This window comes from Passer montanus, unplaced genomic scaffold, assembly GCF_014805655.1.
Source record: "Passer montanus isolate IOZ18808 unplaced genomic scaffold, ASM1480565v1 scaffold140, whole genome shotgun sequence".
Classification (NCBI taxonomy): domain Eukaryota; kingdom Metazoa; phylum Chordata; class Aves; order Passeriformes; family Passeridae; genus Passer; species Passer montanus.
Genome location: NW_024360942.1, coordinates 1,251 through 23,614, shown reverse-complemented (window position 1 = coordinate 23,614; position 22,364 = coordinate 1,251). Strand labels below are relative to the sequence as shown.

Sequence of the window (22,364 nt, the reverse complement as noted above, 5' to 3'; positions counted from 1 at the left end):
GGGCACCGCAGCAGCCAAAGGAAAGTCAAGCAGGCAGCTCCCAAACCTGGGCTGTGCCTCGCTGCCCGGCTCCAGGAGCTGCCGAGCCTCTGCACAGCTTTGTTTGCAAACCCTGCGGCACAGCTGCCCTGCCCTGGCACTTCCTCCAGCTTTGTTTTACACCAACACATATTAAACAACCAGCCTGGAGGGCTGGGATGGGGGAAGGACCCTGCTGGGGGCGCAGGGAAGTGATTGTGGGAAGAAAACTCTAGTGGAAAACAGAAAAGTAGCGTCAGGAAAAGGGAGTTCCCTCCACACAGGGAGGTTGTTTTTGATCAGGGCTTGTCTAGACTGGAGTCACCCACACTGCACAAGCACATCAACACCACGCAGCCAGCCCGGGGCTCCCTGCTCTTCCCAGCAGGACAGAGGAGCTGCACTCACCCAGCGTGGGCAAGAGCTGACCCTGGCACTGCCCATCCCACCCCCAAAGGGACTGGGGGGACCCTCAGGCTTCCAGGGTGCTGCCTCCCAGTGTCCCTCCCTTCTTCCCAGCAGTCAGGGGGCTCTGTGCCCCCAGGCTCCCCAGCCTGGCCCTGTCACCTGTCCCCAGGGCAGCAGAGGGACACAGGTCAGCAGTTCCAGGGCTCCCAGCTCCCTCCCTGCCTTCCCCCTGCTCAGCTGCAGGGCAGCCAAGGGAGCTGCAGGCACACAGCGTCACTTTTTCCAAGAGCCTCTCCCTGCTCTCCCTCCTCCCTCGCAGAGCAGGGCTGCAGGGAGCCCTGCAGAGCTGGGGAGTGCAGGAGGCTCCTGGATCAGGGCAAAGGATGGACCTGGCTGGGATGGCTCTCCTGCAGCTCAAAGCACAACCCCCGTGAGTGTGACACCTCACAGGCAAGGAGCACCTGGCTTGAGGCCCAGCCCACCTTTCCCAGTGCACCTGGGAGAGTGGCTTAGCCCTGACAGCCCCCACCTACAGCTGAGGGGCTTCAGACACCTTTCTCTAGGAAAAGGAAACCCCAAACACTTAAATCCATCCACTCCTAGGCCAGGAGCATCCACGAAAAAAGAGAACAGGCCTGACACAGACATTCTTTAAGGATGATCTAATTTAAAAACAACATCGTAATGAAAATGCATGTATTTTAAAAAGAGACCCACAGCACTCCAGTGCTGGAGGCAGCCACGTGTCAGTGATGGGACTGCTCTGTACCCACTGCCCCCACTTTCCCAGGACATTTGGACAGCTCCACATCCCCATTTATTTTCCTTTACCACAGAAAATGTCTCCCTAGCCCCGCCACACACCCTAAAGCATCAGCTGAAGCTGCAGGAGGGACAAAGGCTGGAGCAGCAGCCCTGTGCCCAAGGCAGGCGTGAAGCAGGCAGGGGGCAAACAGCTCTGGCTCCCAGCACTGCAGAGCTGGGCACAGCCAGAGAAGAGCCTGCCCAGGCACCCTTTGCTCACAGCAGCTGCTGGCGGGCAGGACTGCTCTTAAAGGTAATCAATGGAGCAGAGAAGAGCTCTGGATTGCTTTAATCCTTTCCAAAACACTCTAGCCAGCCCAGAAGCTGTCCTGCTCCCTCTGCGCCTGTGAGGATTTGTACTTGTATGGCTGGATAATTTGACAGGGACAACACACACTCGGCCCAGGCAACCTCAGCCTTCCCAAGGAGCTTGCTCTTGGCTCAGTGTGCTCTGCCAGCCCAATAAATCCACCCCCACGTGCCACCCTCCCCTCCCTCCCTCGCACGAAGGGCTGGGACGGCAGCCTTGGGGCGTGACTCGGACAAACAGGGGGGGAGGACACGGTGGGGGAGGACATCCCCTCCCCACGGGCAGGGCGCTGGCATCACCAGGCACCGGCAGCACCACGGGCACGGGGAGCCAGGCGCCGCGGCACCGCGGGAGCAGGACAGGCAGGGCTGCCCCGCTCGTGTCAGCCAGAGGCACCAGAGCCCACGGTCCGTACAGAGCCAGCTGTCCCCGGAGCACGGCGAGGGGCAGGGCTGCACCCGGGCTCACGGGGCACCCCGGTAGCTGTAGTGATTGTGGTCGGGGTCGCTGAGGGTGAGGGGCAGGCTGGGCTTGCGCTCCGCGTCCTTCTCCTCGCGCTGCCGCGGGGGACGCTGCTTGAAGAAGTCGGAGACGTAGTGGACCTGGAAGGGAAGGTTGGGGAGGCCCGTGTCAGGCCAAGCAGGAGCCCAGCAGAGCTGCAGGCTGCAGAGGGGACACTCACGATGAGGACGGCGATGAGAGCGCCCTGCAGCAGCCCCACCAGCACGTCGCTCCAGTGGTGCTTGTAGTCGGACACCCGCGTGTAGCCCACGAAGATGGCGAAGGCGATGAGGAGGAACTGGATGGTGGGACGCAGCAGCCGGGCCCACTTCCCCACCAGGCGGGCCTGCACGTAGAGCTGGGGGGAAAGAAAGGGAGGAATGAGCCAGGGCAGGGGTCAGCAGCCAGCCCAGGACGGGGTGCTGGGGGCAGGGGAGCCGTGGGGGATCTGGCACGGCACTCACCGCCAGGAACATCATGCAGTACATCCCAAAGGAAGAGTGTCCTGAGTAGAAGGACAGTCTGTGGGGCAAAAAGAAAGGGTCAGGCCATGAGCGAACCCACAGCTGGTCCCCACAAGACCCCTACCCACTCCACAGGCTGTGCCCTGCAACAGGAGAGCCTCAATACCCATCTGGGGCTGCCACTGGGCAGGTGGAAGAGACACATCCTGTGGCACGTGGCTCACCTGGACTCGGTGACATTCCTGCTCTCTCCCTGGCAGACGTTCTCCAGCTGCACATAGATGGAGCAGTTCACCTTGGACCAGTCAGGGTTGCAGACAGCCAGGAAGTTTGGCCGGAGTCGGCCGATCATGTACTTGGCCAGGTCAGTCAGGGACTGGCTGATGGCCCCCCCGAAGAGAAAGGTCCCAACCACCTTGTAGAGGGCAGCCAGGTAATTGTTGAATTCTGACTTGGAGTAGAGACGCTCGGTGTAGACCAGGTAGGCCTCCCCCGATGAGATCTGCAGAGAGCAGGGGAAGAGGTGAGGGCTGGGGGTGACTGGCAGCTCCCCAGGGGTGCAGGATGCTCTGGCTCTGTGGCACAGGAGCCCCTGGCATCCACAGGAGCCCACGGGCCCTCTCCCCCTCCCTGCAGGGAGCCAGCCCCATGGGATGTGGCTCTCCCCACTCCAGTGGGAGCTCTGCCCCCAAGCAGAGCAGGGCTCAAGCTGAGGGTGTTGCTGCCCTCCCAGGGCTCTGGAGGTGGCTGTGCTGGGCCCCAGCTTCCAGCTACAACACGTCAGCATGGCCCTGTCCCGGAGGAAAGGGGGTGGCAGCTCCTTACAATGATAACAGTGCAGCTGATGGTGACCCCGGCCATGAGGCCGTGGGTGATGGTGTCTGCCTTGTAGGGGTAGCGGATGGAGTCATCGTTGCAGTAGAAGCCTCGCTTGTAGGGGGAGTTCACCAGGGTCAGGATGATGAAGGGCAGAGACGCTGCAAGGCACAGAGAGGGTGAGGACTGGGGACAGCAGCCAGCAGGCTCCACACCAGCACACAGCACTCACCCCTAAGTCTCTGCTCCCCGATGCCAGGGAGGGATCCCCCCAAGGATGAAGCCCTGAGCCACCTGTACCCAGGGCAGGAGGACCTGAACCCAGCAGAGCACTGCCCTGAGAGCGATAGGGCCCTATCAGAGCTCACAGATGCCTGCAGCACCCAGATACCACAGGAGACAGCCACAAACGGGCACCCACAGAGCCCCTCGGGCTGCCCCGCTCCTCCCAGGCACTGCAGGGGCAAGGGAGGGCCTGTGCCCTCTCCTCACACTGCCCAGCCTAGGAAGACAGAGCTGATAAAATTAACGAGCACAGGCGTCTTGTAAACCTGTTTTACAGCAGGGAAGGGCTCCCAGATGGTCCCAGCAGAGCCCTCACAGCAGCTCCAGGAGGAGATGCTGTACACGACCCAGTCCAGGCACAACGGGACTCCAGTGCACTCGGCTTGCCCCCCTCATCCTCCCACAGCCCCTGTCAGCCTCTCCTCTCCCCCGGGCTCCTGGGGGCTCTGGGGAGAGGCTGTGCTGCCTGGGCAGCCTGGACAAGGAGGCTTTTCCACCCAGCACGCTGCAGCCCCGGCCACGGGCAGCTGCGAGCTCACCCAGCACTGTCCCCGAGATCCAGAGGGGTTTTGGGGTCTCTGCGCCGCACAGCAGCCGTGCCAGCCCCCCGCTGGAATGGGGCCCCTGCTCCTGCTCCATCCCTGCTCAGGAACGGCCAAGGACGGCTTCCAGGACGCTCCCCCGGGAAGCGGCCCCCCCTCCCCGCAGGCCACCTTAGGCCGGGCTCCTCTCCCAGTTCCGCCTTTCCCGGCGGTTTCCGCCTCTCCTCGTTCCTCCGTCTCCCGGGAGTCCGCACCTTTGTCCCCGCCCGTGCCCGCCCCGGGGGTCCCGCGCCTCCCGCGCCCACCGAGCGAGCCCCGGGGGCTGCCCCGCCGCCCCCGCCGCGGGCAGGGAACCGGCCCCGCTCCCTCCTCCCCGCACACCTCAGACGTCCATTTTCAGCTCAAATTAGACACCAATTTTCTTTCTGGATAATTTCATCCTCCAAAAAAAGCTCCCCTAAAAATATAAAGCACCGGCCCGCGGGAGGGAAAGGCGCTCCGAGCGGCACCGGGACCCGGCCTCTCCCCCGCCCCGCAGCCGGGGAAGCTCCGGCCGCGATCCCGATCCGGGCCTTTATTTTTAGTCCGTCTTAATTCGTTACTTCCTTGCGGCAGTTTTAGAAACATTTCCCCGCACTGTGGGGGCAGAGGGGGTCCCAGAAGGGGTGCTCCGAGCCCACCGGCCCCGCTCCGTCCCGCGGAGGGCCGGGCTCGGCGGCGGGCAGGCGGCCAGGGCGGCGGCGGAACCGTCCCGGTGCCGCCCGAGCCGAGCGACCCTCCCGGCCAGCGACACACCGGCTCCCACCCCCCGCGGGACCGTTCCCGGAAAGGGGACGGCCCCGAGAACCGGGACCCCCGAGGAGCCCGGGAGGGCTGGGGCAGGAGCCGGTGGCTCCCGGCGGAGGCCCGGAGCCCCGGAGATCGTCCGGGCAGGTGCCGGCCACGCTGCCCCAGCACGGCGGGGTCGCGGAGCCGCGGTGCCTCCCGCGGAGCCGCCTTCCAGCCAGCCCCACCGGGGGCACCGGGGGCACCGGCGGCACGCGGGGACGCGGCGGGGCCGCCGGCACGGAGCCCTCACCGACCGCCAGGCACAGCACGTCGAGCGCCACGAAGACCTTCCTGCGCTCCATCCCGCAGCCGGTGCGGCCCCGCGGCCCGGCCCCGCGGCTCACATGGCCCGGAACGGCGCGGGCCCGGCCGGGAGGTAAAGTCCGGGCGGGGCGGGGCGGAGCGGGCCCGGTGCCCCCGCCCAGGGCCGGGGCGGGGCGGCAGCGGCGGGGCCGGGGCCGGGACCCCTCCGGACCCCGACCCCGCTCGCCCCCGCCGCTTCCTCCGGCTCCGTGCCGGCGTCCGCGGCTCCGGCCCTCCCGAGCCCCCCGGTGCCCGCCCCGCCCGTGCCTGCGCCAAGGGGAAGGGGGAGAAGAAAGCGAGCGAGGCCGCTTCGGGAGCCGCCCGAGTCCCACCCGCCTCGGGCCTATGTCCCGAGGAGGAAAAAAGGGGCAAAAAGGAAAATTGTGGCCCTGAAATGTGCTGGCTGCGGTGGTTTGTGCAGACGTGAGGCTGGCTCGGTGGCGAGATGGGTTCTCGAGGGAAGCAGGGACGTCCAGACACCGGAGTGAGCACACAGGCTGAGCCAGGAGCTGATTTACCCCGAGACACTGGGCTGTATTTCCTGAGCCTCCGACATCCCGGTGCTTCCCGCTGGGTTTGGGGACATGCTGAAACCAGAATGGGGACAGGAGCACAGGTCCCTCAGCAGTTCCCGGTGGGAGCAGGGACAGTCGCATCCCGGCTGTTTGCTCCAGGCCGGATGTCGGGAAGGAAACAAATAACACAGAAACCACCCATGGCTGATAACTGCGGTGACTGAAGCGCAGCCTGAGCAGAATGTCAAGGCTGTTTGTGGGAAGCCGAGACAGCTGGAAGCACTCTCGGGAGTTTCAGGAGAGGGGACAGAACCACGGGCCAGCTTTCCCCGGCCCTGATGTGCCCCGGTGCAGCTTCCTCCTGCCCTCCGGTGCCACGGGGGCCCTGGCACACCGCTGGGGCAGGATGTGCCCCACACACGCTGCCTGCAGACCCCAACCGAACAACGGAGAGCCCCGAGGCAGGAGAGCTGGGGGGATGCCCAGGCTGTGTCGTGCAGTAGATGTGAAGATTAAAACGCTCTCTCACCGCTGATCAACCCCTCCTCAGCAGAGCCTCCAGCAGTCCTGCCTGTGGGAGGGCTCCGGGCCGGGCCGCCGTGGGGACACGGATGTGACAGCGTGGGGCTCCGGGGACACGGCACGGACGCGTAGAGGAAGCTCCGCACGGCCCAGCACGACTTTGCCCGGGGGGCTTAGATGTGAAGATTAAAACGCTCTCTCACCGCTGATCAACCCCTCCTCAGCAGAGCCTCCAGCAGTCCTGCCTGTGGGAGGGCTCCGGGCCGGGCCGCCGTGGGGACACGGATGTGACAGCGTGGGGCTCCGGGGACACGGCACGGACGCGTAGAGGAAGCTCCGCACGGCCCCGCACGACTTTGCCCGGGGGGCTCCGGGGGGTGCCGGCCGGGACCGGCCCGGCCCAGCACGGCCCGGCCCCGCCCTCTGCCGCCCGAGCGCCGCCGCTGCAGCCGGGGCCGGGGGGCGGCGGAGCTCGGCCCGGAATCCAGCCCGGAGCCTGCCCCGGAGCCCGGGGGCGGCGGAATCCAGCCCGGAGCCTGCCCCGGGGGTCTTTAGAGCCCGGGGGATCCGGTCCTGCCGCTCGGTTTCCTGAACTGAAACCATGCCATGGATGCCATGGAGGAGAGGCACCGCGGTCCCACCGAAGGCTCCAAGCACCCCCGCGGTTCCCGCTGCTCGTCAGAGCCTCGAGGAAAGGGGGGAAGCCGCTCCCGTCCCTCCTGCCCTGGGCTGTGCCCACCCTGGTACCCGCCTCTCCGGGCAGAGCTGGGGGCTGCTGAGCTGGAGCCCCCAGGGCCCTGGGACAGGCAGGCAGAGCCAGGCACAAGCAGGAGAAGAGAATTTAAGGAGTCTCTGATGGAACAGAGACTGTGGGGTGGGGAAACACAATGCAGTTGCAGCAGGAACACTCCTCTTGCCTCCAGGAGCTTTTTCTGGTTGAAGTTTGGATGCAGTCCTGCCTCTCAACGCCCCAGACCTGGCACAGGCTGCCAGGGTTTTAGAGGATTTGGGGCACCTGTGAGAGGAACAAACAGCTCCCTCCAGCTGCAGCACGGGAAGGGAAAAGCTCTGGGTCTCCTCCAAGGCTGGGATGGCATCCCTGGCACAGGGAATGCTGCCCTGCCTGGAGGAGAGCACTGGTGGGGAGCAGGAGGGGATCAGACAGCAGAGGCAGGGACCCCTGTTCTTGTTTCACCATCATTATGCACTGAACTGTTGCATCTTGGCCTCTAAGAAGAAGACAGACTTCTGTCTCACTTTCAAATTAGGTTTTAATTAAATAAATAACGGTGAGGGGTCTTCAAGGCAGTGTCACTTCACAGTGTAGGGCTGGGGGGCAAGGGAGGAAAGAGTCCAGCATGGGGAGCGGCTCAAAGTGAGTGTGCTTTGTAAGAAGGAAAAAGAAAACCCCAACAAAAAAAACCCCAAAAAAACAAGAACCAAACCTCCTCCCCCAGTGACTCCCCCTCCCTGTCCCAGCCTTTCTCACTCCTCTCCCTCAAAGTTATGTGGAAAAAGCGCTGCACTCATGTTGAAAGACCCCATGCAAATCTGTAAACAACACTGAAGGACATAAAGAGATTTCTGCCTCAGCCAGCTCCCCTCTCCTTTCACTAGGGCTTGAAATAAACCAAAAGAAAAAATGGTTTCAGGAAAATAAGAATGTTCTCAGCCGATGGAGGAGATGCCAAGGCCTGGCCCTCCCTGGGAGGGCTGCCTGTGCTCTCACCCTGCCTCCTCCTCTCCCTTCAGCCAAGGAGCTTCCTCTCACCCCACAAAAGGGGAATCTCAGCCTGGGCAGTTCCACTATGGAGCAGGCACTCGTGTTTGCTCTCTGTTCCCAGCAGCCAGGAGCAGCTGCACCTGCCTGGGGCTCAGCACTCCCAGCACAGAGCTGGGGGCCAAAGCAAACCCCTGCTAAAGCACAGAGACCAGACCTGGGGCTTAGGAGATGAGACAAGGTCTAATCCTGACACCCCACGGGGCTGTTTGATGCTGTCTCTGTGCTCCTGCTGCAGGGCTGGGCACAACTTCCCAGAGCCAGGTAAAGGGAGGATGCAGGCTGCTGGCTTTAGGTACCTGCCAAGTGCACATCACAGCCCCAAGGACCCTACCCTACAAAACCCTCAACCCAAGCCCCTTCCCAGCTGCAGAACACAGCTGGAGGAAACACAGCTCTGTCTGCAGCAGAGCCTTGCCCAGCAGGTGAGGGGAGAGCACTCCCTGCATGGGAAAGGGGAATGAGAACACACTGAGCCAGTGGCCAATCCCACACCTGCAACACACCTGGGAAGAGAAGCAGCTTTGGACTCCAGCACAGCCAAGGACAGGCTCCTGTGGCTCTGCACAGCACCTGGCACCTTCCTGAACATGGCAGAAACGACACACCTTCCTCTCAGCCTGTTTTGTGACACAGGGAGGGCAGGGAAGCCCAGGGATGCTGTGCTCCCCTGCCTGGCGCTGTGCTAGCACCCATATCCCAGGCACCCTGGGAGCTAAGCAACCTCCTCCCTCTGCTGACAAACTGTTGGAACAAACTGGGAAGTTACAGATGCTTTCACCTGCATTATCCCTCTTCAGCCCAGAGAAGATGAGGTCATCCCCTGCCAGCAGCAGCACCAAGCTCTTGGCCAGCATCACTCTGAGTCTAGAACCTCCTGTTACTCCCCACAGAAATTCTCCCTGGCCCAGCACTGCAGGGGAAGTGAGAAGGACTCGAGTGCACACCGGTCATCCCCTGCCAGCAGCAGCACCAAGCTCTTGGCCAGCATCACTCTGAGTCTAGAACCTCCTGTTACTCCCCACAGAAATTCTCCCTGGCCCAGCACTGCAGGGGAAGTGAGGACTCGAGTGCACACTATGCTGCTGCACACACAGCATCCCTTTCCAAAACCTGACACTTCTGCCCAAGGGCCACATCCCACCTTGAGCTGCTGGAGAGAAAGGAACACGTGGCTGCTGCCAGTGCTCCTGGCATGAGAGCCCAACTGCTGTCCCATGACATGTTCCTTAAGGGCCAGCTTGTCCCATTCCTCTCTGAAGCCTGGGATAGTGTCCCAGGCAGGACTGAAGGTGACCCTGCCAGCCAGGACACCCTTCCCTGAGCCTGCTGTGGTCCCAGGGGCTGTGCACAGGTGACAGGAGATGTCCCAGATTACTTTCCCCCACTCCAGCATATCCAAAGCACTTGTCAGCAGCATGACCCCCTTACTCACTGCTCACAGCAGTGCTTCCATCCCACGAGCAGCTGTGTGCCTGCCTGTCATGACCCATGGCTGCTGGGAGGAGGACAGGGTGAGTGGCTCCCACTGCAGCACGCTGCCCGTGGAGGGTCAGCCTCCCTTGGCATCGCCGTGCCCGTCTCTGCAGGGAACTGCCCTGCAGCCCTCCCAGGCTCTCAGACCCCCAGCCTGCACCCTCACCATGATGGTGACACGTCCCTCTTCTCAAAGCACCTCTGCCCTCAGACTGTCCTGCTGGGGCCAAGGGACACGTCCCCTGTGCCGAGGCAGGGACTCTCTGAGCGGACTGGCATCACCCGGGGTGACACATGGTCAGCCAGGAGGGGGGTGAGGGACCTCCCCACCCAGGAAAGCCAGCCACCACTTTGCACAACTGTGTCAGGATACACCGGAGCAGAAAGGTGTTTGGTTTCACTGTAGCCTTGGATCAAGGAGGATGGAAAGACGGATTCCGACCAACAGCTCCAAACTGTCCCTACAGGACAGCGGAAGTTCCAGAATTTCACTCAGTCAGGTCAAAGTCCTTGCTGGGTCTGTGACAAATTTGTGACTGGAGACTTTCACTGTGACAGAGGCTCTGACCGAGCCACAGGTGCTGGGCAAGCCTGATGAGCAGTCAGGAAAGTATTTACATCTCCGATGCCAATGAGACCGAAATCTGTGACCGATAAGGACACTTGCGCGGGGGCCACCACGGCCTCGGGCTCTCTGTCCAAATCCACAGGGCCAGCAATTAAGGGCAGCCCCTCGTTAATGTCTGCAGGGAGAGCGAGGTCCATGGTTATTGTCTCACCAGAGTTCTGCAACGTCTCCTGCTTCTCTGGCAGCCCTGGTCCCGCGGGAGGCAGGGCGAAGAGCTCGGGCTCAGAGGGGGTGGCAGTGTGGCGAGGGCAGGGCACGGGCACAGCGCCCGCGGGCGCCTCCTCCGAGGGGTCGAAGGAGCAGTTTGTCTCCGAGGGGGTGCTGCACTCGTAGCCCTGCCCCGACTCGCTGATGCTGCCCAGGCTGCAGGCTGTGCTCTCCACACTCAGGGGCTCTGCTCAGGTGGGGACAGAGAGGGGGACAAGAAGAGAAAGTCACAGTGAGTCCACAGTGTCACCTAATCCCAAAAGTATTTGTTACATGGCACAAGTGTTTCTTTGTTACAGCAACCAAGATCCCCTGGCAGCCCCTAGAGAGGGAAGGCAAGATGCCCACAGCAGATGGGAGGCCATCAGTGTTTCTATGGAAATTAAAGGAAACCTCACAGACACGCTGCGAGATAAGCCAAACCCTAAATCCTATCCCCTCGTGCCAACAACCCCTGGGAGCTGTCCACACAAAGCCTTCATCTGCAGCAGGACAGTGAGGGAATGAAGCCATGTGGGGCCTCCTGCAGATCTTCTCACAGCCAGCTCTGTGAAAGCAGCTTGCACCTGACTTCTGGGGCCTTAACCCAGCCTCTGGAGGAGCTGCCTGTGTCAGTGCTTTGGAAGCACCTCATTCAGGTGCCCAGTGCATAATCCTTTTGTTTTGGGAGTAACCCAGGCCACCCCTCCATCCCAACACAGAACAACTGTTTTACAGTCACCTCTGGTCAATGCAGAGACAGACAAGACTCTTCTGCTGACACCAAAACCCCATGGCAGACAGACAAAAAGGAATTACCTGTGCTCTCAATTGCTATCTGATCTTGACCAAAGTGAGCATCCAGGCAGCCAGCTGCAGAGGGAATTGGTGGGGAGCTCCGAGAACGATTCGTGTTTTCCACTTCAACCCCATCCAGGTCATTGTCAGTGAAATCCCTGTGAGGAAACAGAGAGCCTTGCCACCACCTGCTGAGCAGAGAGATGCAGGCAGGAGAAAGGTTGACTGGGATTAAAACCCATCAAAAAATAAAGCAATGGGACTGTAGAGACACCACTAGAATGAATGTCCATCCCTCCCTGCTCTGCAGAGCCTGGTTTACTCTGCCCTGAGGAGGTGATCTCAGGTAACAGTGTGGCCAAGACCAGCCCATGACAAACCAAAATGGGCTCTCCAGCTTCCTAAAGAGCTCTGCCCCCAGTTCTGTGAGCTTCAGCCTGTTCCAAAGGGAAATAAATACATGGAAAAAACACCCAGGGAACACCCAGATTCATGGAATGACTGCGGTGGGTCCCTAGTGTGCCAGCAAAGAGCAAGTGATGAGAAGATATTTTCCCATCCTGGGAAGATTTAAGATTTCAGGCATTTTCTTGTCTTGCATCAGAATTTAAAAAAAAACCTAAGCCTTCATCTGATGTTTTTAATTGATTCAGCTTCAATATTTCATTTTGACCTATTAAGAGATTTCCGTTTCAATCTTTTTGAAAAGGTGTATTTTGAAAAGTACCTTCTGTAATTAGCATACATTTCAAAGGGAAGAATTTGCCTCAAAGGGAAATTAATTCAGGTTCCAAACCACCAGAAATAAGCACATCTTTGAATTTATAAAGCTCCCTTCCCAAAACCTCATCAAACTGAGTTCTTTCACCGAAGTCAGCTCTGAATCCCTGTCCCCAGCCTTTTGTGGATGTGTTTGTCTGAAACAAAACTACTTTTGACACACAGAAAAGGACGAGAAAGTCCACAGCTCTTTTATCTTCCCTCCCCACACCAACTGAGTGCCTGTGCTCTGAGAACACCCCGTGCATCCCTCCATCCTCCCACCCCAGAAACCTTCTGGAGAAGAAAGCGCAGTCTGTTAAGCGGAGGTGCTTTGCAGCAGGAATCTTCACTGGGAGGTTAATATTACTAATTTTAGTGTGAGAATATTCCACGCACGTGGCTCCAGGGTGGAGGACGTACTTCTTCCTTCCTAGACGAGTCTGCTGAGTGAAGTAGTCATAACGCTCTGATTTTTTCCACATGTAGTAATACTCCACACACTCGCCCACCGACCGCGTGCGGACCTGAGGAGAAACAGCCCAGTCAGGACAGCCACCCCCACCCAGGTGCATCTCCTGGAGCAAGGAGCTATTCTTCCCATTTAACCAGCACAGAAAATTCGAAGTGCATTACAGTGATTTACATTGCTATGGACACATTGCTGCAGAACAGAAGCACGTACTGAGGTTTCCGAGGTGGCCAGAGAAAGAACTCCCCACAGCACACAGCTGTTGTCACAGACCCCTGTGGGCCACACACACTCGTGCAGGACTTTCCTGTGCTTCCAGCAGCAGCACACTTAGCAGAGAGAGCAAACCTGCATCCATTGGCACTGGCCAGCGTCAACATGCCTACAGTTAACCAGTGGTAGAACTGGACTCTCTGGTTCTGCCAACTCCCAGCACAGCAGCATGTCCCGGGGCCCAGCTCTCCCTACAACAGCATCTGCCATTCTAGAGGACCCCAGGGGACTTTACGAAACATCCACATGCTCAACTCACTCATTCACAGAAGTACTGCAAGGGCTGAGAGTTTGGAAAGAACTTTTGAGACTCCAGAAAGGGCTAATCAGTAATTAACTGACATCACTCATGCAGGTCAGTGGTGTTTGTGACTTCTCCCACCTGGAAAATAAGGCAGAGCAGGGCAGTGAACAGCCCATCACCTGCTGGCATGAGTCAACACAAAGCCTGGGATTGGAACTCGGCCATCCTGAACTCCCTGTGTCAGCCGAGGCCCAAAGCACACCTGTGGTGCCCAAGCACCTTCCTGCTTCCCCTGCTCCTCACCTGGGGGAGCAGCCTTACCTTGTTGGCTTGGATAAGGTGAAAGTTTTTCCCATGGACCCTAAAGCCATGTTCAAAATTTCTACATTCTTCCTCGCTCCAGGCACAAAGCTCATCTGCAGCAGAAAGAAAGAGTTGGGGGAGATGTGCAGAATGTAGAAAGAGTTTTTCATGTGCCTTGATGAACCCAAATAAGAGGGGGGTCCTCACCTCTGATAACCTTCACGTTGAACCGTAACCTCCGCAGTGCCTCTTCTGCATTGAAGTTGCATTTCACCAGCTCATACAAAGCCTGGGAAACAGAAGGAAATCACTCACAGCACGTACCTGAGCAACACACCACAAACCAGCCCACTCATGACTCACATTTGTCCCATAAAACTTCCATTTCCCAGCAGCCACCTTGCTGCTAACCCCAGCTTGACCACCAGCAGAGATTACCCCACTTTTCAAGGCACTGGATTACAAACACTGGCACTCAACAGATGCAACCCCACCAGAATCTAACCAGGCTAGCCTGAAGTAAACACAGCTGCTCTGAAATGGTTGATCTGCTGACTTTCCCAGTCTTCCCAATGGGAGGGCAACCAACCTCCCCAGGGCACAGCTGGGCACACACCCTCACTTATCCACCAGGATCACTGGAGTTTGACCTCATTCTCCCCTCTGTAGGGGACGTGGCACTGTTGGGCCAGCACCACCTGGCTCTGTGTGGGCTGCAGGAGGCCCTGGGCTCACCTGCTCGTTGTCCTTGACCACCTCTCCCTCTGGCAGGCTGCTGCTGGACAGCTCGTCCCACTGGCGCTTCACGGCGCGGTACAGGAACTCTTCCACCTCCCTCTCAGGGAGGATGTTTGGGTCCCAAAGCAGCTGATCTTCATTCTCATAGGCTAACAGAAAAAGCACTGAAATAAGATAATCAAACAGAGAATTCTGCTGCTTTTTGAGAAGTGGTCTGCACGGACATGCATGGGGGAGACAGAGGAGGGAGGAGATCTTTGCTTGGTGTTCCAGCTCAGCACTACAGATGACAAACATCCCTCAAGGCACTGCATGTTCCCTCCTGATTTTGGAGGCAGATAAGCTCTTTATATCTCTTTTAGGGCCTTTGGCACAGGCTCAGCTTGCTTCCATTGTTTCAGAAAGGTTGGCTGATAAAGTTTTTGTTATCATATTCTCAAAGATTGCTGTTTTGATTAATTAATCCTGGCAAATAAAGACTGTTTTAGCTTTCTTGTCCAGAAGCTCAACAAGCTGGCACTCATACTGCACTCATTATTTGACACAATCTGCAAACCAAGGCACCTCTGTCTGCTCTGCAGACATCCCAAAATCAGAAACAGATCACCTCCAGGGAGCACTGAATGACATAACTCACTACTTAAGGAAGATGTCAGAATAAATCAGAGCATCCCCAGATGGGTGTTCCTTCTCCGAGACCCCCTCCTGCAAACCTGTCACACCAACCCAGTTCTCCATGAGCTTCACCATTCAGTCCTGTGATCCCATCCCTATTAACTCAGGCTCATTTCAGCCAGTAAATCTGATTGTCAGCACTGAAAGCTGCCAAGCCTGGAGATCCAGAGCAGGGCTGGAGATCCAGATCCCATCAAAACCCCCTGCCAGCAGCCCTTCCCCCAAACCAGGCACAAAGAAGAGCTGCCTTACCTTTTTGCCTGTGCCTGTTTAAACGGAGGATGGGAACAGTGGCCTGGTACTGAGGTCCAACCATGATCTCCTGAAATCCCACAACAGAGAGGTGAGAAAACTGCAATGGGAAATGCTCCACGCAGGCTGTAATTCATGATTTAGGGACTACACCACTACAAGGCTGATTTATTTACTGGTAGCCCCCTCTGTCACTATTGTTTCTAGTGAACCCTGTCTATTTTACAGGGTAACTAAGAAGATTTACTACCAGCCAGATGATACTGTGGGGACCTTCAGCATTTACATAGTTTCAATGTAAGGGATCTATGGCAAGCAGTTAAGGGTGAAAATAAAGCAATGTAGATGCTCTCCTGCAACCTTCACAGACAGGATGAATTTGGAAGCCTGCTCCTCTCTTTAGAGAGATGGTTCCCCCTCAGTAAATCCTGCTGGGAATACTGCACAGCATTTTACCTTTATAGGGCTACAGGCTGCAGATTTAATTTACTAAGGCACAACAGACTTCCCTTATTTGACACAGAAGATAATTTTAAGATTGTATTAAAAACCCCTCTTGTAACCCACATCTGCCACTGTCACCCACAAAATGCAACGCATCAGGAAGCCAATTGGGAAAATAACATAGGGCTTTGGTGTCATGCATTTTTCCAATTCAGGACTCCCCCTTCCCAATGCACTCAGGTCATTTACCTTCTTACACTCATTGGATGGGATGGAATCCACCTCTGAGTCCTCAGCCATGGAGGAAGCACATGGTGATGAACATGGCTCTTTGTCTTCATCAGCAAGGAAGTTGTTTGCTTTGTGGGAAAGGAAAAGAATTGTAGTTACAAATTTTTTATTCTATTCCTTTATGTTCTCTCTCCTTCCCTTCATTTTCTGTCCTAAAGTCCCTTTCAGCATGGTCTACAGTGACAACTTACCTGTATTTTAATTTTCTCATTTAAGTAAAAGAATTTGGACACTTGCCCCATGGATGGCCAACTTGGGGAAGCTCAGACTCCTTAGTATTGCAAGACAGCAGAAGAAATAACATCACTTCACGCAGAGTCCCTGTCACGTGCTTTGGCTTCCCACATATTCCAACATTTAGGAACTGCCACAATACATCACTCCATTACTACTACTGAATTTATTCACTTGTAGAGATGTCAGATGAGGTACTGATCTTTCAGACTGCAATTACAGCAGGCAGCAAAACAATTCCCACTCTCTCAGTATTCTGAGAAAATTCTCCCCTCATCCCACTGCTCATCAACGCTCTGTCCTGTCCTACCCAAAGCCCGGTAACGCCTCTGCCATGCAGACAGTCCCTAGGAGGAAAAGTGGAAAATCTGATGTCAGGAGACTGACAAAATTAAGAGAACCATTCTCACCCTCCCCTGCACATCATATGTAAAAGTGAACAGCAGCTACTTAGGAACTAGTGACACATACAGCCAGGCTGGTTTGGGAATAAGTCCGATGCATCGTGGGATGTGACGGACGGAGTCAGATCGTCAGCTGAAGATTGGGTCTCCTCCTCTTCTTCCCCTGAAAGCAAATCCTTCGCTATTTGTTCCTTTTAACAACAACAAGAAAGTGAAAAATATTTTTAAATTAAAAAAAATATACGAGGGGGAGTGAGGCCTAGAGTAAAAGCATCTTTGGCCAGCAGTGGCCACGTCCACAGATCTCTTCACCCTCCCACAGCTTGTCCAAAGACAGATTCTCTCTCACACTCCCACCACACCCAGACTATTTTCCCTAGAAGCACTTTAACAAGTGTCATGAGTGGCTTCCTATGGAAGCCAGACAGTATGAGCAAGCATCCCCTTCTGTAGAGCTCCACTCACAGCAAATATCTCAAAGATCCTGAAGGAGAAACAAAGGAAAAAAAACAACCCAACCCCCAAAAAAACCTCCACTTTCTGAAGACTTGAGCTAGAACAAGAGGAGCCATGGCTTCATACAAAGAAGATAGAAACGTTCCCTGGCTCTTCACACACCAGCATGGATGTGCAAATACTTTGTAACCAAAGCTCCACACAGAGTTTTTACATTTTGAAACAGATACCCTTTCTCCTTTCTCCTCTAAACACTTCACACTGGTGTTTCTGGTGTTCCCCACTGGACACCAGAACTAGGCAGGCCCCTTCCAACCCCTCTGAAACAGGGGGAACCTCAAGCCCACGTGCAGACAGCCAGGCAGAGAGCTGCTCTCACCTTGTCCAGAGTCATGTCAGGGAGGTTGGGGGTGATGTCATTGCTCTCGCTGTCCTGCTCCGAGATGGGATCTGATGCCTCATAGCCATACAGTGCCAGCAGCTCCTCAAATGGCATTTCACTGCTCTGAGCAAGAGGAGGACAAAGCTGCATCAGGAGGAGAACAACCACAAGAGCAGCACACAGGCAGAGGCAGTCAGGGCAGCTCAGCTCCTCTGGGGGCTCTGAGCAGCCTCAGGTGACACTGTTGGGACTCACTGTAACCTGTGCCTCTCAAAGGTATGGAAAAGCCAGGAACTTTCACCCCAAAGCAATATGGCCTAGGGCATTTTTAAAATAACTTTATCTTTTATTCTAGATTTCAAACAGGTGAAAGATGCCAGACAGCACAAGTGTGTTTAAGCAGAGGAAGGGGAGCAGCAAATCCCTGCACCAATTTTGTGCCTGGCCTGAAGAGACACTCCCTGTCACCAAGAACAGTTTGTGTTCCACTGAGGTCTCCGTGGGACCACCCACAGCTGCAGTCAGGGCCACACACAGCAAACAAGCAAATCCTCCAGGTAATTTCCCTTCCCCTCCCCTGCTGCCTTTACCTGAGAGGCACTGAAACTCTTCTCCAGTTCTTCTAAAGATTTCTGCTTCTCCTGAGTATCATCTTCCTCCCTTTCTTCCCTCACACCATAGTTCTGGGAAAGGATCTCTGCCAGGTTCAGTCGATGATCAGCTGAGCCCATTGACACAACTGCAGGGATCAGAAGGAGTTGGACACTAGCATCACCATGGACCACACCTTGAGATGCAACAAAGCCAGGGATCATCCCCTCTGTTGTGTGTGCAGACATGATAAGCCAGAGGAAGAGATCAGGCAGAACAGAGGAAACAGAGATCACAACTGGCAGCACTCACTCCATCAGCACAAAGCCTGGTTCTGTGCACATTTGAGTACCACAACTGACTGGAAGCTGAACCTGAAGCTTTTCTGAGTATTTGTATCTCACTCCCCACTGGATTCTCACAACATGTGTACACACACTGCAGCCTTTCCTTCACCTGGGGGCATTTTTAGGGTAATCACCCCTTAAGAATGGCCAAATGGACACCTGCAGGAGCTTTGGCATCACCCCTTACTCAAGAATGGCCAAATACTTCTTTTTATCTCCTACTTTCATGGATTTCCCTTTCTCCCTTCTCCCTCCCCACAGCCCCATGAGATGCTTTTCTGGGATTGCTGCCAGTGCCACTGCACCTGTGCCCTTGGCCAGGGCCTTACCTGCCATGACCACAATGAGGATAAATCCTGTCAAATCTGGGAAGGGGTCTTGGATACATCAATAAAAGTGAGGAAAAATGGGGGGAAAAGGTAATCAGCCCTTACTCAAGGTAATCTCCCCTTACTCAAGAATGGCCAAATGGACACCTGTAGGAGCTTTGGCACGTTTAAACCTTTCCTCCTCTGTCAAACAGCATGGGAATCAACCAGCAGGCTGGGGAGGGGTTGCAAGGAGCAGGGAAGTGATCACAGTAACTTTGTTTCCTCTGGAAACCACACCAGCAGCCAGAGGGAGGTGAGCTGGAGGTACCTGCAGCGCTCTGAAGGGCGGGCTCTCCAGGACATAGGCCACGGGCTGGGTATGGAACCACCCTGGGGCTCTGCCGGCCAACTGAGGCCTTCAGGAAGAGAGAAAAACACAGCTGAGACAGCTCCCCTTAAAAACACACCACCCTCCACCACCTCACCCCAGCAGCAAGTGCAATTCATTGAAACTCAAAGCAAAGGCTGCCCGAAGCCCCAGAGGGCAGCGTTGGGAACTGTGCTGTTCTCACCAGGCACTGAACAGTTCTTCCTGGCCTCCTCACCTTCCCTCAGTCCATGTATTTCCATTCCATCTATTTTACCTCCATCTATTTTACCTCCATTCATCTATTTTACCTCTGTTCACTACTTATCCCCCCACCAGTTTGAGACTCAGATCTTTATGGTTTACATCTTCACTTAAAAGGAGGATCTGGACCCTCAGCTGTTATTTTAAACACACACACTGTGTCTGAGCACAGCATTTTTAGGGACTGACCCTTCAGAGAGCAGCCAGCCACAACACCCCGGCTTCTCCCTGGTGCTTCACTGCACCCAGGAGCAAAGACACAGCAGAGCAGGCACAGGAGGAGCCTGGCAGGAGCAGGAGTGGCACAGGAGAGGTGGGAGAGGCAGAGCCCCAGAGCAGGCACCTGCAGGGTGGCATTTGGTGCCCGGTCACAAGTTCAGGCAGCAGCATGGGCTGAGGAAAACAGCCCAGAGAGAACATCTGCTGTTCCTCAGGCTGCTGTGCCTGGAAGTGCTGTTCATCAGGTTCAGCCCAGGCAGGGAGCAAACAGGTAAACAACCAAAGCTTGTGGGTGACTGACAGCACCTGAGTGCAGAAGGAAATCCCAGAGTCCCCAATGACATCTCTGTAGGACACTCAGCCATCAACAATCTCAGCTGTGCACCAGCACTCCTCACTCAGTTGGAGGCAGGACATTTACAGCCTTCCATGGGAGCCTCTCACAGTTTATTTAAGAAAACACAGAACAGATTCACATTAAAATCTATCCTCTAACAACAAAGTATTCACCAAAAAAGCCACCACAGACTGTGGGTTCTGAGTTCCTTCAGCTACCAACATGCAGACTGGAGATTCCATAATAACCAAGAAGATGCCTCCAGTCCCCCATCCCCCAAGATAACCCCCCCAGAGATCACTCTGGCTCCAGACAGAGCCCTGCAACCATGCACATGAAAAGGGAAGGGAGAAGTTATGGGATGATGAAAGGAGAAGGGGACAGACTCCATTTTGAGCATGGTCACACCAGGAAATGGCTCTGCAAGTCAGGAAAGTGTCAATGTGCCTTTGCTGGGCTTTGCTGGAATGTGACCCAGCACAAAACCCTCTTGGAGAAATCCTTCCAAGAAACAACCATGGTTCATGGAAGGGGTGTGGTGTACCCTTACTCCCTCCAGGTCTAGGACAACCTGCAGGACTCACTTTGCTCAGGCACTGATCTGTAGAGCAATGGCACCTCCTTGCCTGGGGATCAATAAGGCCTCTGAAAACAAAGATTGAAGCTGTTGGCATGGATGGGGTTGGCTTGAAAAGGTCTCAAGAATACTTCAGGAATAATGAGATCTCCTATTAATAACCAGGTGCTGAAAGGAGGAGGATTGGCCACTACAACAGGGTGACAATTCCATAATTAATCAAGAGTTCAGTGCTCCAAAGCAGAGCACCAGAGCAATGGAGTCACCATGGAATAACCAGCACTGCTCTGCTGGGGCTGAGGAAACAAGAAACAAGTGACAGCCAAAGCAAATGGCCCATTCCATGCCCCATGTGAACACATGTGGAACAGAACAATCCCTCAGATTACTCACAGATCCAGAAGACCAAAGAAACAAGAGTCAAAGGAACAGAAGAGAAAGGCAGGTCTGGCTTAAAAATGCAACTGATGACAGAATATTTCTGATTGCCCTGATTACCAATGCCATGGGAGGTGGAGTTGCTTGGTCTGAAGGTGAGGTAGGTGCAGCCTGACACTTCAAACATCACACAGGAGGCAGAAATGCAAGAGCACAGCACACACCAGAAACAAAACAGTTCTGGGCCAGGGTGCCACTGGTGAGGGATTCTGTGAGTTATTCTCCAGTTATTCTCCCAGTGCACTGTGATCCTGGAAATTTGCTCCTATGCCCATGTGGCATTTAATCTTGGGGGGCAAAAAAGGAGCTTAAATTCCTTTAATTTCACTTTACCATCCCCAGCACTGCTTTCCTCCTGTCAGTTTCTGCTGCTCGGGCATAGGAGTAACTTTCCTCTCAGAACTTACACTGAGGTTGGTCAACTACTCACTCTCATGCTTGTATTTCTGGGTGACTCCTGCACTCCTCAGGTGTGGACTCAAGGCTCTGAGCTCATGGAATGAAGCTCAGCCATCATTTGGGACACACAGGCAGAGTCTGAGCTCTCTGCCCTGACAAAGTTGTCCCCCAGCTTGAGGCCAATTGTGTCTACCCTGAGAAAACCTTCCAGACTGAAATCACTCTTGCAAAAAAGTGAGGAAAAACCAAAATTTCCCCTTCCAGTGCCACCCTTCAATAACTAACACAGTTTCCTGAGCCAGTCTAGCACATATTTCAGATTCAGTGAGACACCTCCCTGCTTCCTCTGCCTTGGGCACACTCCTTGGCCATGGGGCCATTTTCCACAAACCCCAGCTGCAGCAGAGGGAAGCAGCAGGCATGGAAACAGATTTGTCCTGCAAGTCGTGTCTCTGAAAAACCAAAGAATGAACAGATAACACACAGAGCACCTTCTGCACTGCTCGGGAAGACCAGGGTCCCACCACACCTGTGCAGAGATGCTCCACAACCTCATCCAAGGGACAATGACAATTTTTGGATGTCTCCTGGACAGACCTCTCTGAGCCACAGCCGTGCAGGGTGCTGAGGCAGAACTCTGACCAAAAAACGTGCCCAAACAATGCTTTGACACAAGTGAATGCAACAACCTTGGTACTCCACCAAAGGCCAAAGCATGGTGGGTGGGCAAACAGGCCAGGAGCACCTTCCTCATGCAGAATGCTGAAATACCCTGCAAGAGAAGCCCTGCCTCAGACAAGACGCTGTCACAGCCAGTGTGGATCTGAGATCCTGCCAGAGAACACCTCAAAGTCTTCCCAGCAGCCCTGTCCCACGTTGTGGCCACCCTGAGGGTCATGCCATAGAAATGAAGTGTGCATGTGTCACAACAACCACTACCACAGGTCAAGGATCTTTGAGGGACATGGCAAGGCTCGATGGGCAGGGGCACCACCAGCTCCAAGAGCGACAGAGCGACGGCAGAAACACTTCAGCACAAGGCAAACACAACACGCCAACAGGGGAGGCAGTGGGGAGTCCCCACCTGGTCCCCCTTCCCTTCTGGCCCCTGGCAAGGTGGTGAGAACCATCAAACCAACATTCCCGAGACGTTCCCCAGCCCTCTGCCATCCCCAGGATCCTGACCTCGCTGCTCAGGCCGCCTCTCACCCGAGTGCTTCTGCGAGCCCCTTCCAAGAGCTCCACACCCCGACCCCGGCTCCAGCGGCCCCAAACCGCTGCGGGGCCGCGGCCCCGGGGCTCCCACTCCGCGCTGCCCCGGGGCCTTTCCGCCCAGCCTCTCCCGCCGCCCCCGGGCCCCGCAGCCGCGGGTCAGGCCGCGGGGTCCCGCCCAGGAGCCCCTT

The 22,364-nt window shown here is 56.0% G+C and overlaps 3 protein-coding genes across 13 annotated transcripts; all 3 read right to left on the bottom strand.

Moving 5' to 3' along the window:
• Positions 1–1,073: 1,073 nt before the first annotated feature.
• PLPP2 (phospholipid phosphatase 2) lies at positions 1,074–5,384 on the bottom strand. Of its 3 annotated transcripts, none has more exons than XM_039700460.1 (6): positions 5,231–5,381; positions 3,331–3,482; positions 2,730–3,007; positions 2,506–2,563; positions 2,223–2,399; positions 1,074–2,142 (listed from the first exon to the last, which is right to left on the bottom strand). In XM_039700460.1, the coding sequence occupies exons 2-6, from the start codon at positions 3,364–3,366 to the stop codon at positions 2,005–2,007; spliced, it is 687 nt and encodes a 228-aa protein (XP_039556394.1). In that variant the 5' UTR covers positions 3,367–3,482; positions 5,231–5,381; the 3' UTR covers positions 1,074–2,004. The 3 variants fall into 3 exon arrangements, with proteins under 3 accessions (XP_039556394.1, XP_039556391.1, XP_039556392.1); XM_039700457.1 differs by lacking the exon at positions 5,231–5,381 and adding an exon at positions 4,146–4,473; XM_039700458.1 differs by having other exon boundaries at positions 2,005–2,142; positions 5,227–5,384.
• Positions 5,385–7,573: 2,189 nt separating this feature from the next.
• Positions 7,574–9,544, bottom strand: LOC120498099. 2 transcript variants are annotated; one of them, XM_039700447.1, is made up of 2 exons: positions 9,108–9,544; positions 7,574–8,973 (listed from the first exon to the last, which is right to left on the bottom strand). In XM_039700447.1, the coding sequence occupies exons 1-2, from the start codon at positions 9,514–9,516 to the stop codon at positions 8,432–8,434; spliced, it is 951 nt and encodes a 316-aa protein (XP_039556381.1). In that variant the 5' UTR covers positions 9,517–9,544; the 3' UTR covers positions 7,574–8,431. The 2 variants fall into 2 exon arrangements, with proteins under 2 accessions (XP_039556381.1, XP_039556382.1); XM_039700448.1 differs by having other exon boundaries at positions 7,574–8,991; positions 9,126–9,544.
• Positions 9,545–10,083: 539 nt separating this feature from the next.
• On the bottom strand, positions 10,084–22,286 carry MIER2 (MIER family member 2). 8 transcript variants are annotated; one of them, XM_039700438.1, is made up of 13 exons: positions 20,132–22,286; positions 18,689–18,776; positions 17,702–17,898; positions 17,109–17,234; positions 16,341–16,464; positions 15,594–15,703; positions 14,901–14,970; positions 13,971–14,137; positions 13,443–13,524; positions 13,254–13,348; positions 12,238–12,470; positions 11,206–11,342; positions 10,084–10,594 (listed from the first exon to the last, which is right to left on the bottom strand). In XM_039700438.1, exons 1-13 carry the CDS (start codon positions 20,219–20,221, stop codon positions 10,119–10,121), a joined length of 1,995 nt encoding a protein of 664 aa, XP_039556372.1. In that variant the 5' UTR covers positions 20,222–22,286; the 3' UTR covers positions 10,084–10,118. The 8 variants fall into 8 exon arrangements, with proteins under 8 accessions (XP_039556372.1, XP_039556378.1, XP_039556373.1 ...); XM_039700444.1 differs by having other exon boundaries at positions 12,367–12,470; XM_039700439.1 differs by having other exon boundaries at positions 13,971–14,122.
• Between the last annotated feature and the right edge of the window lie 78 nt (positions 22,287–22,364).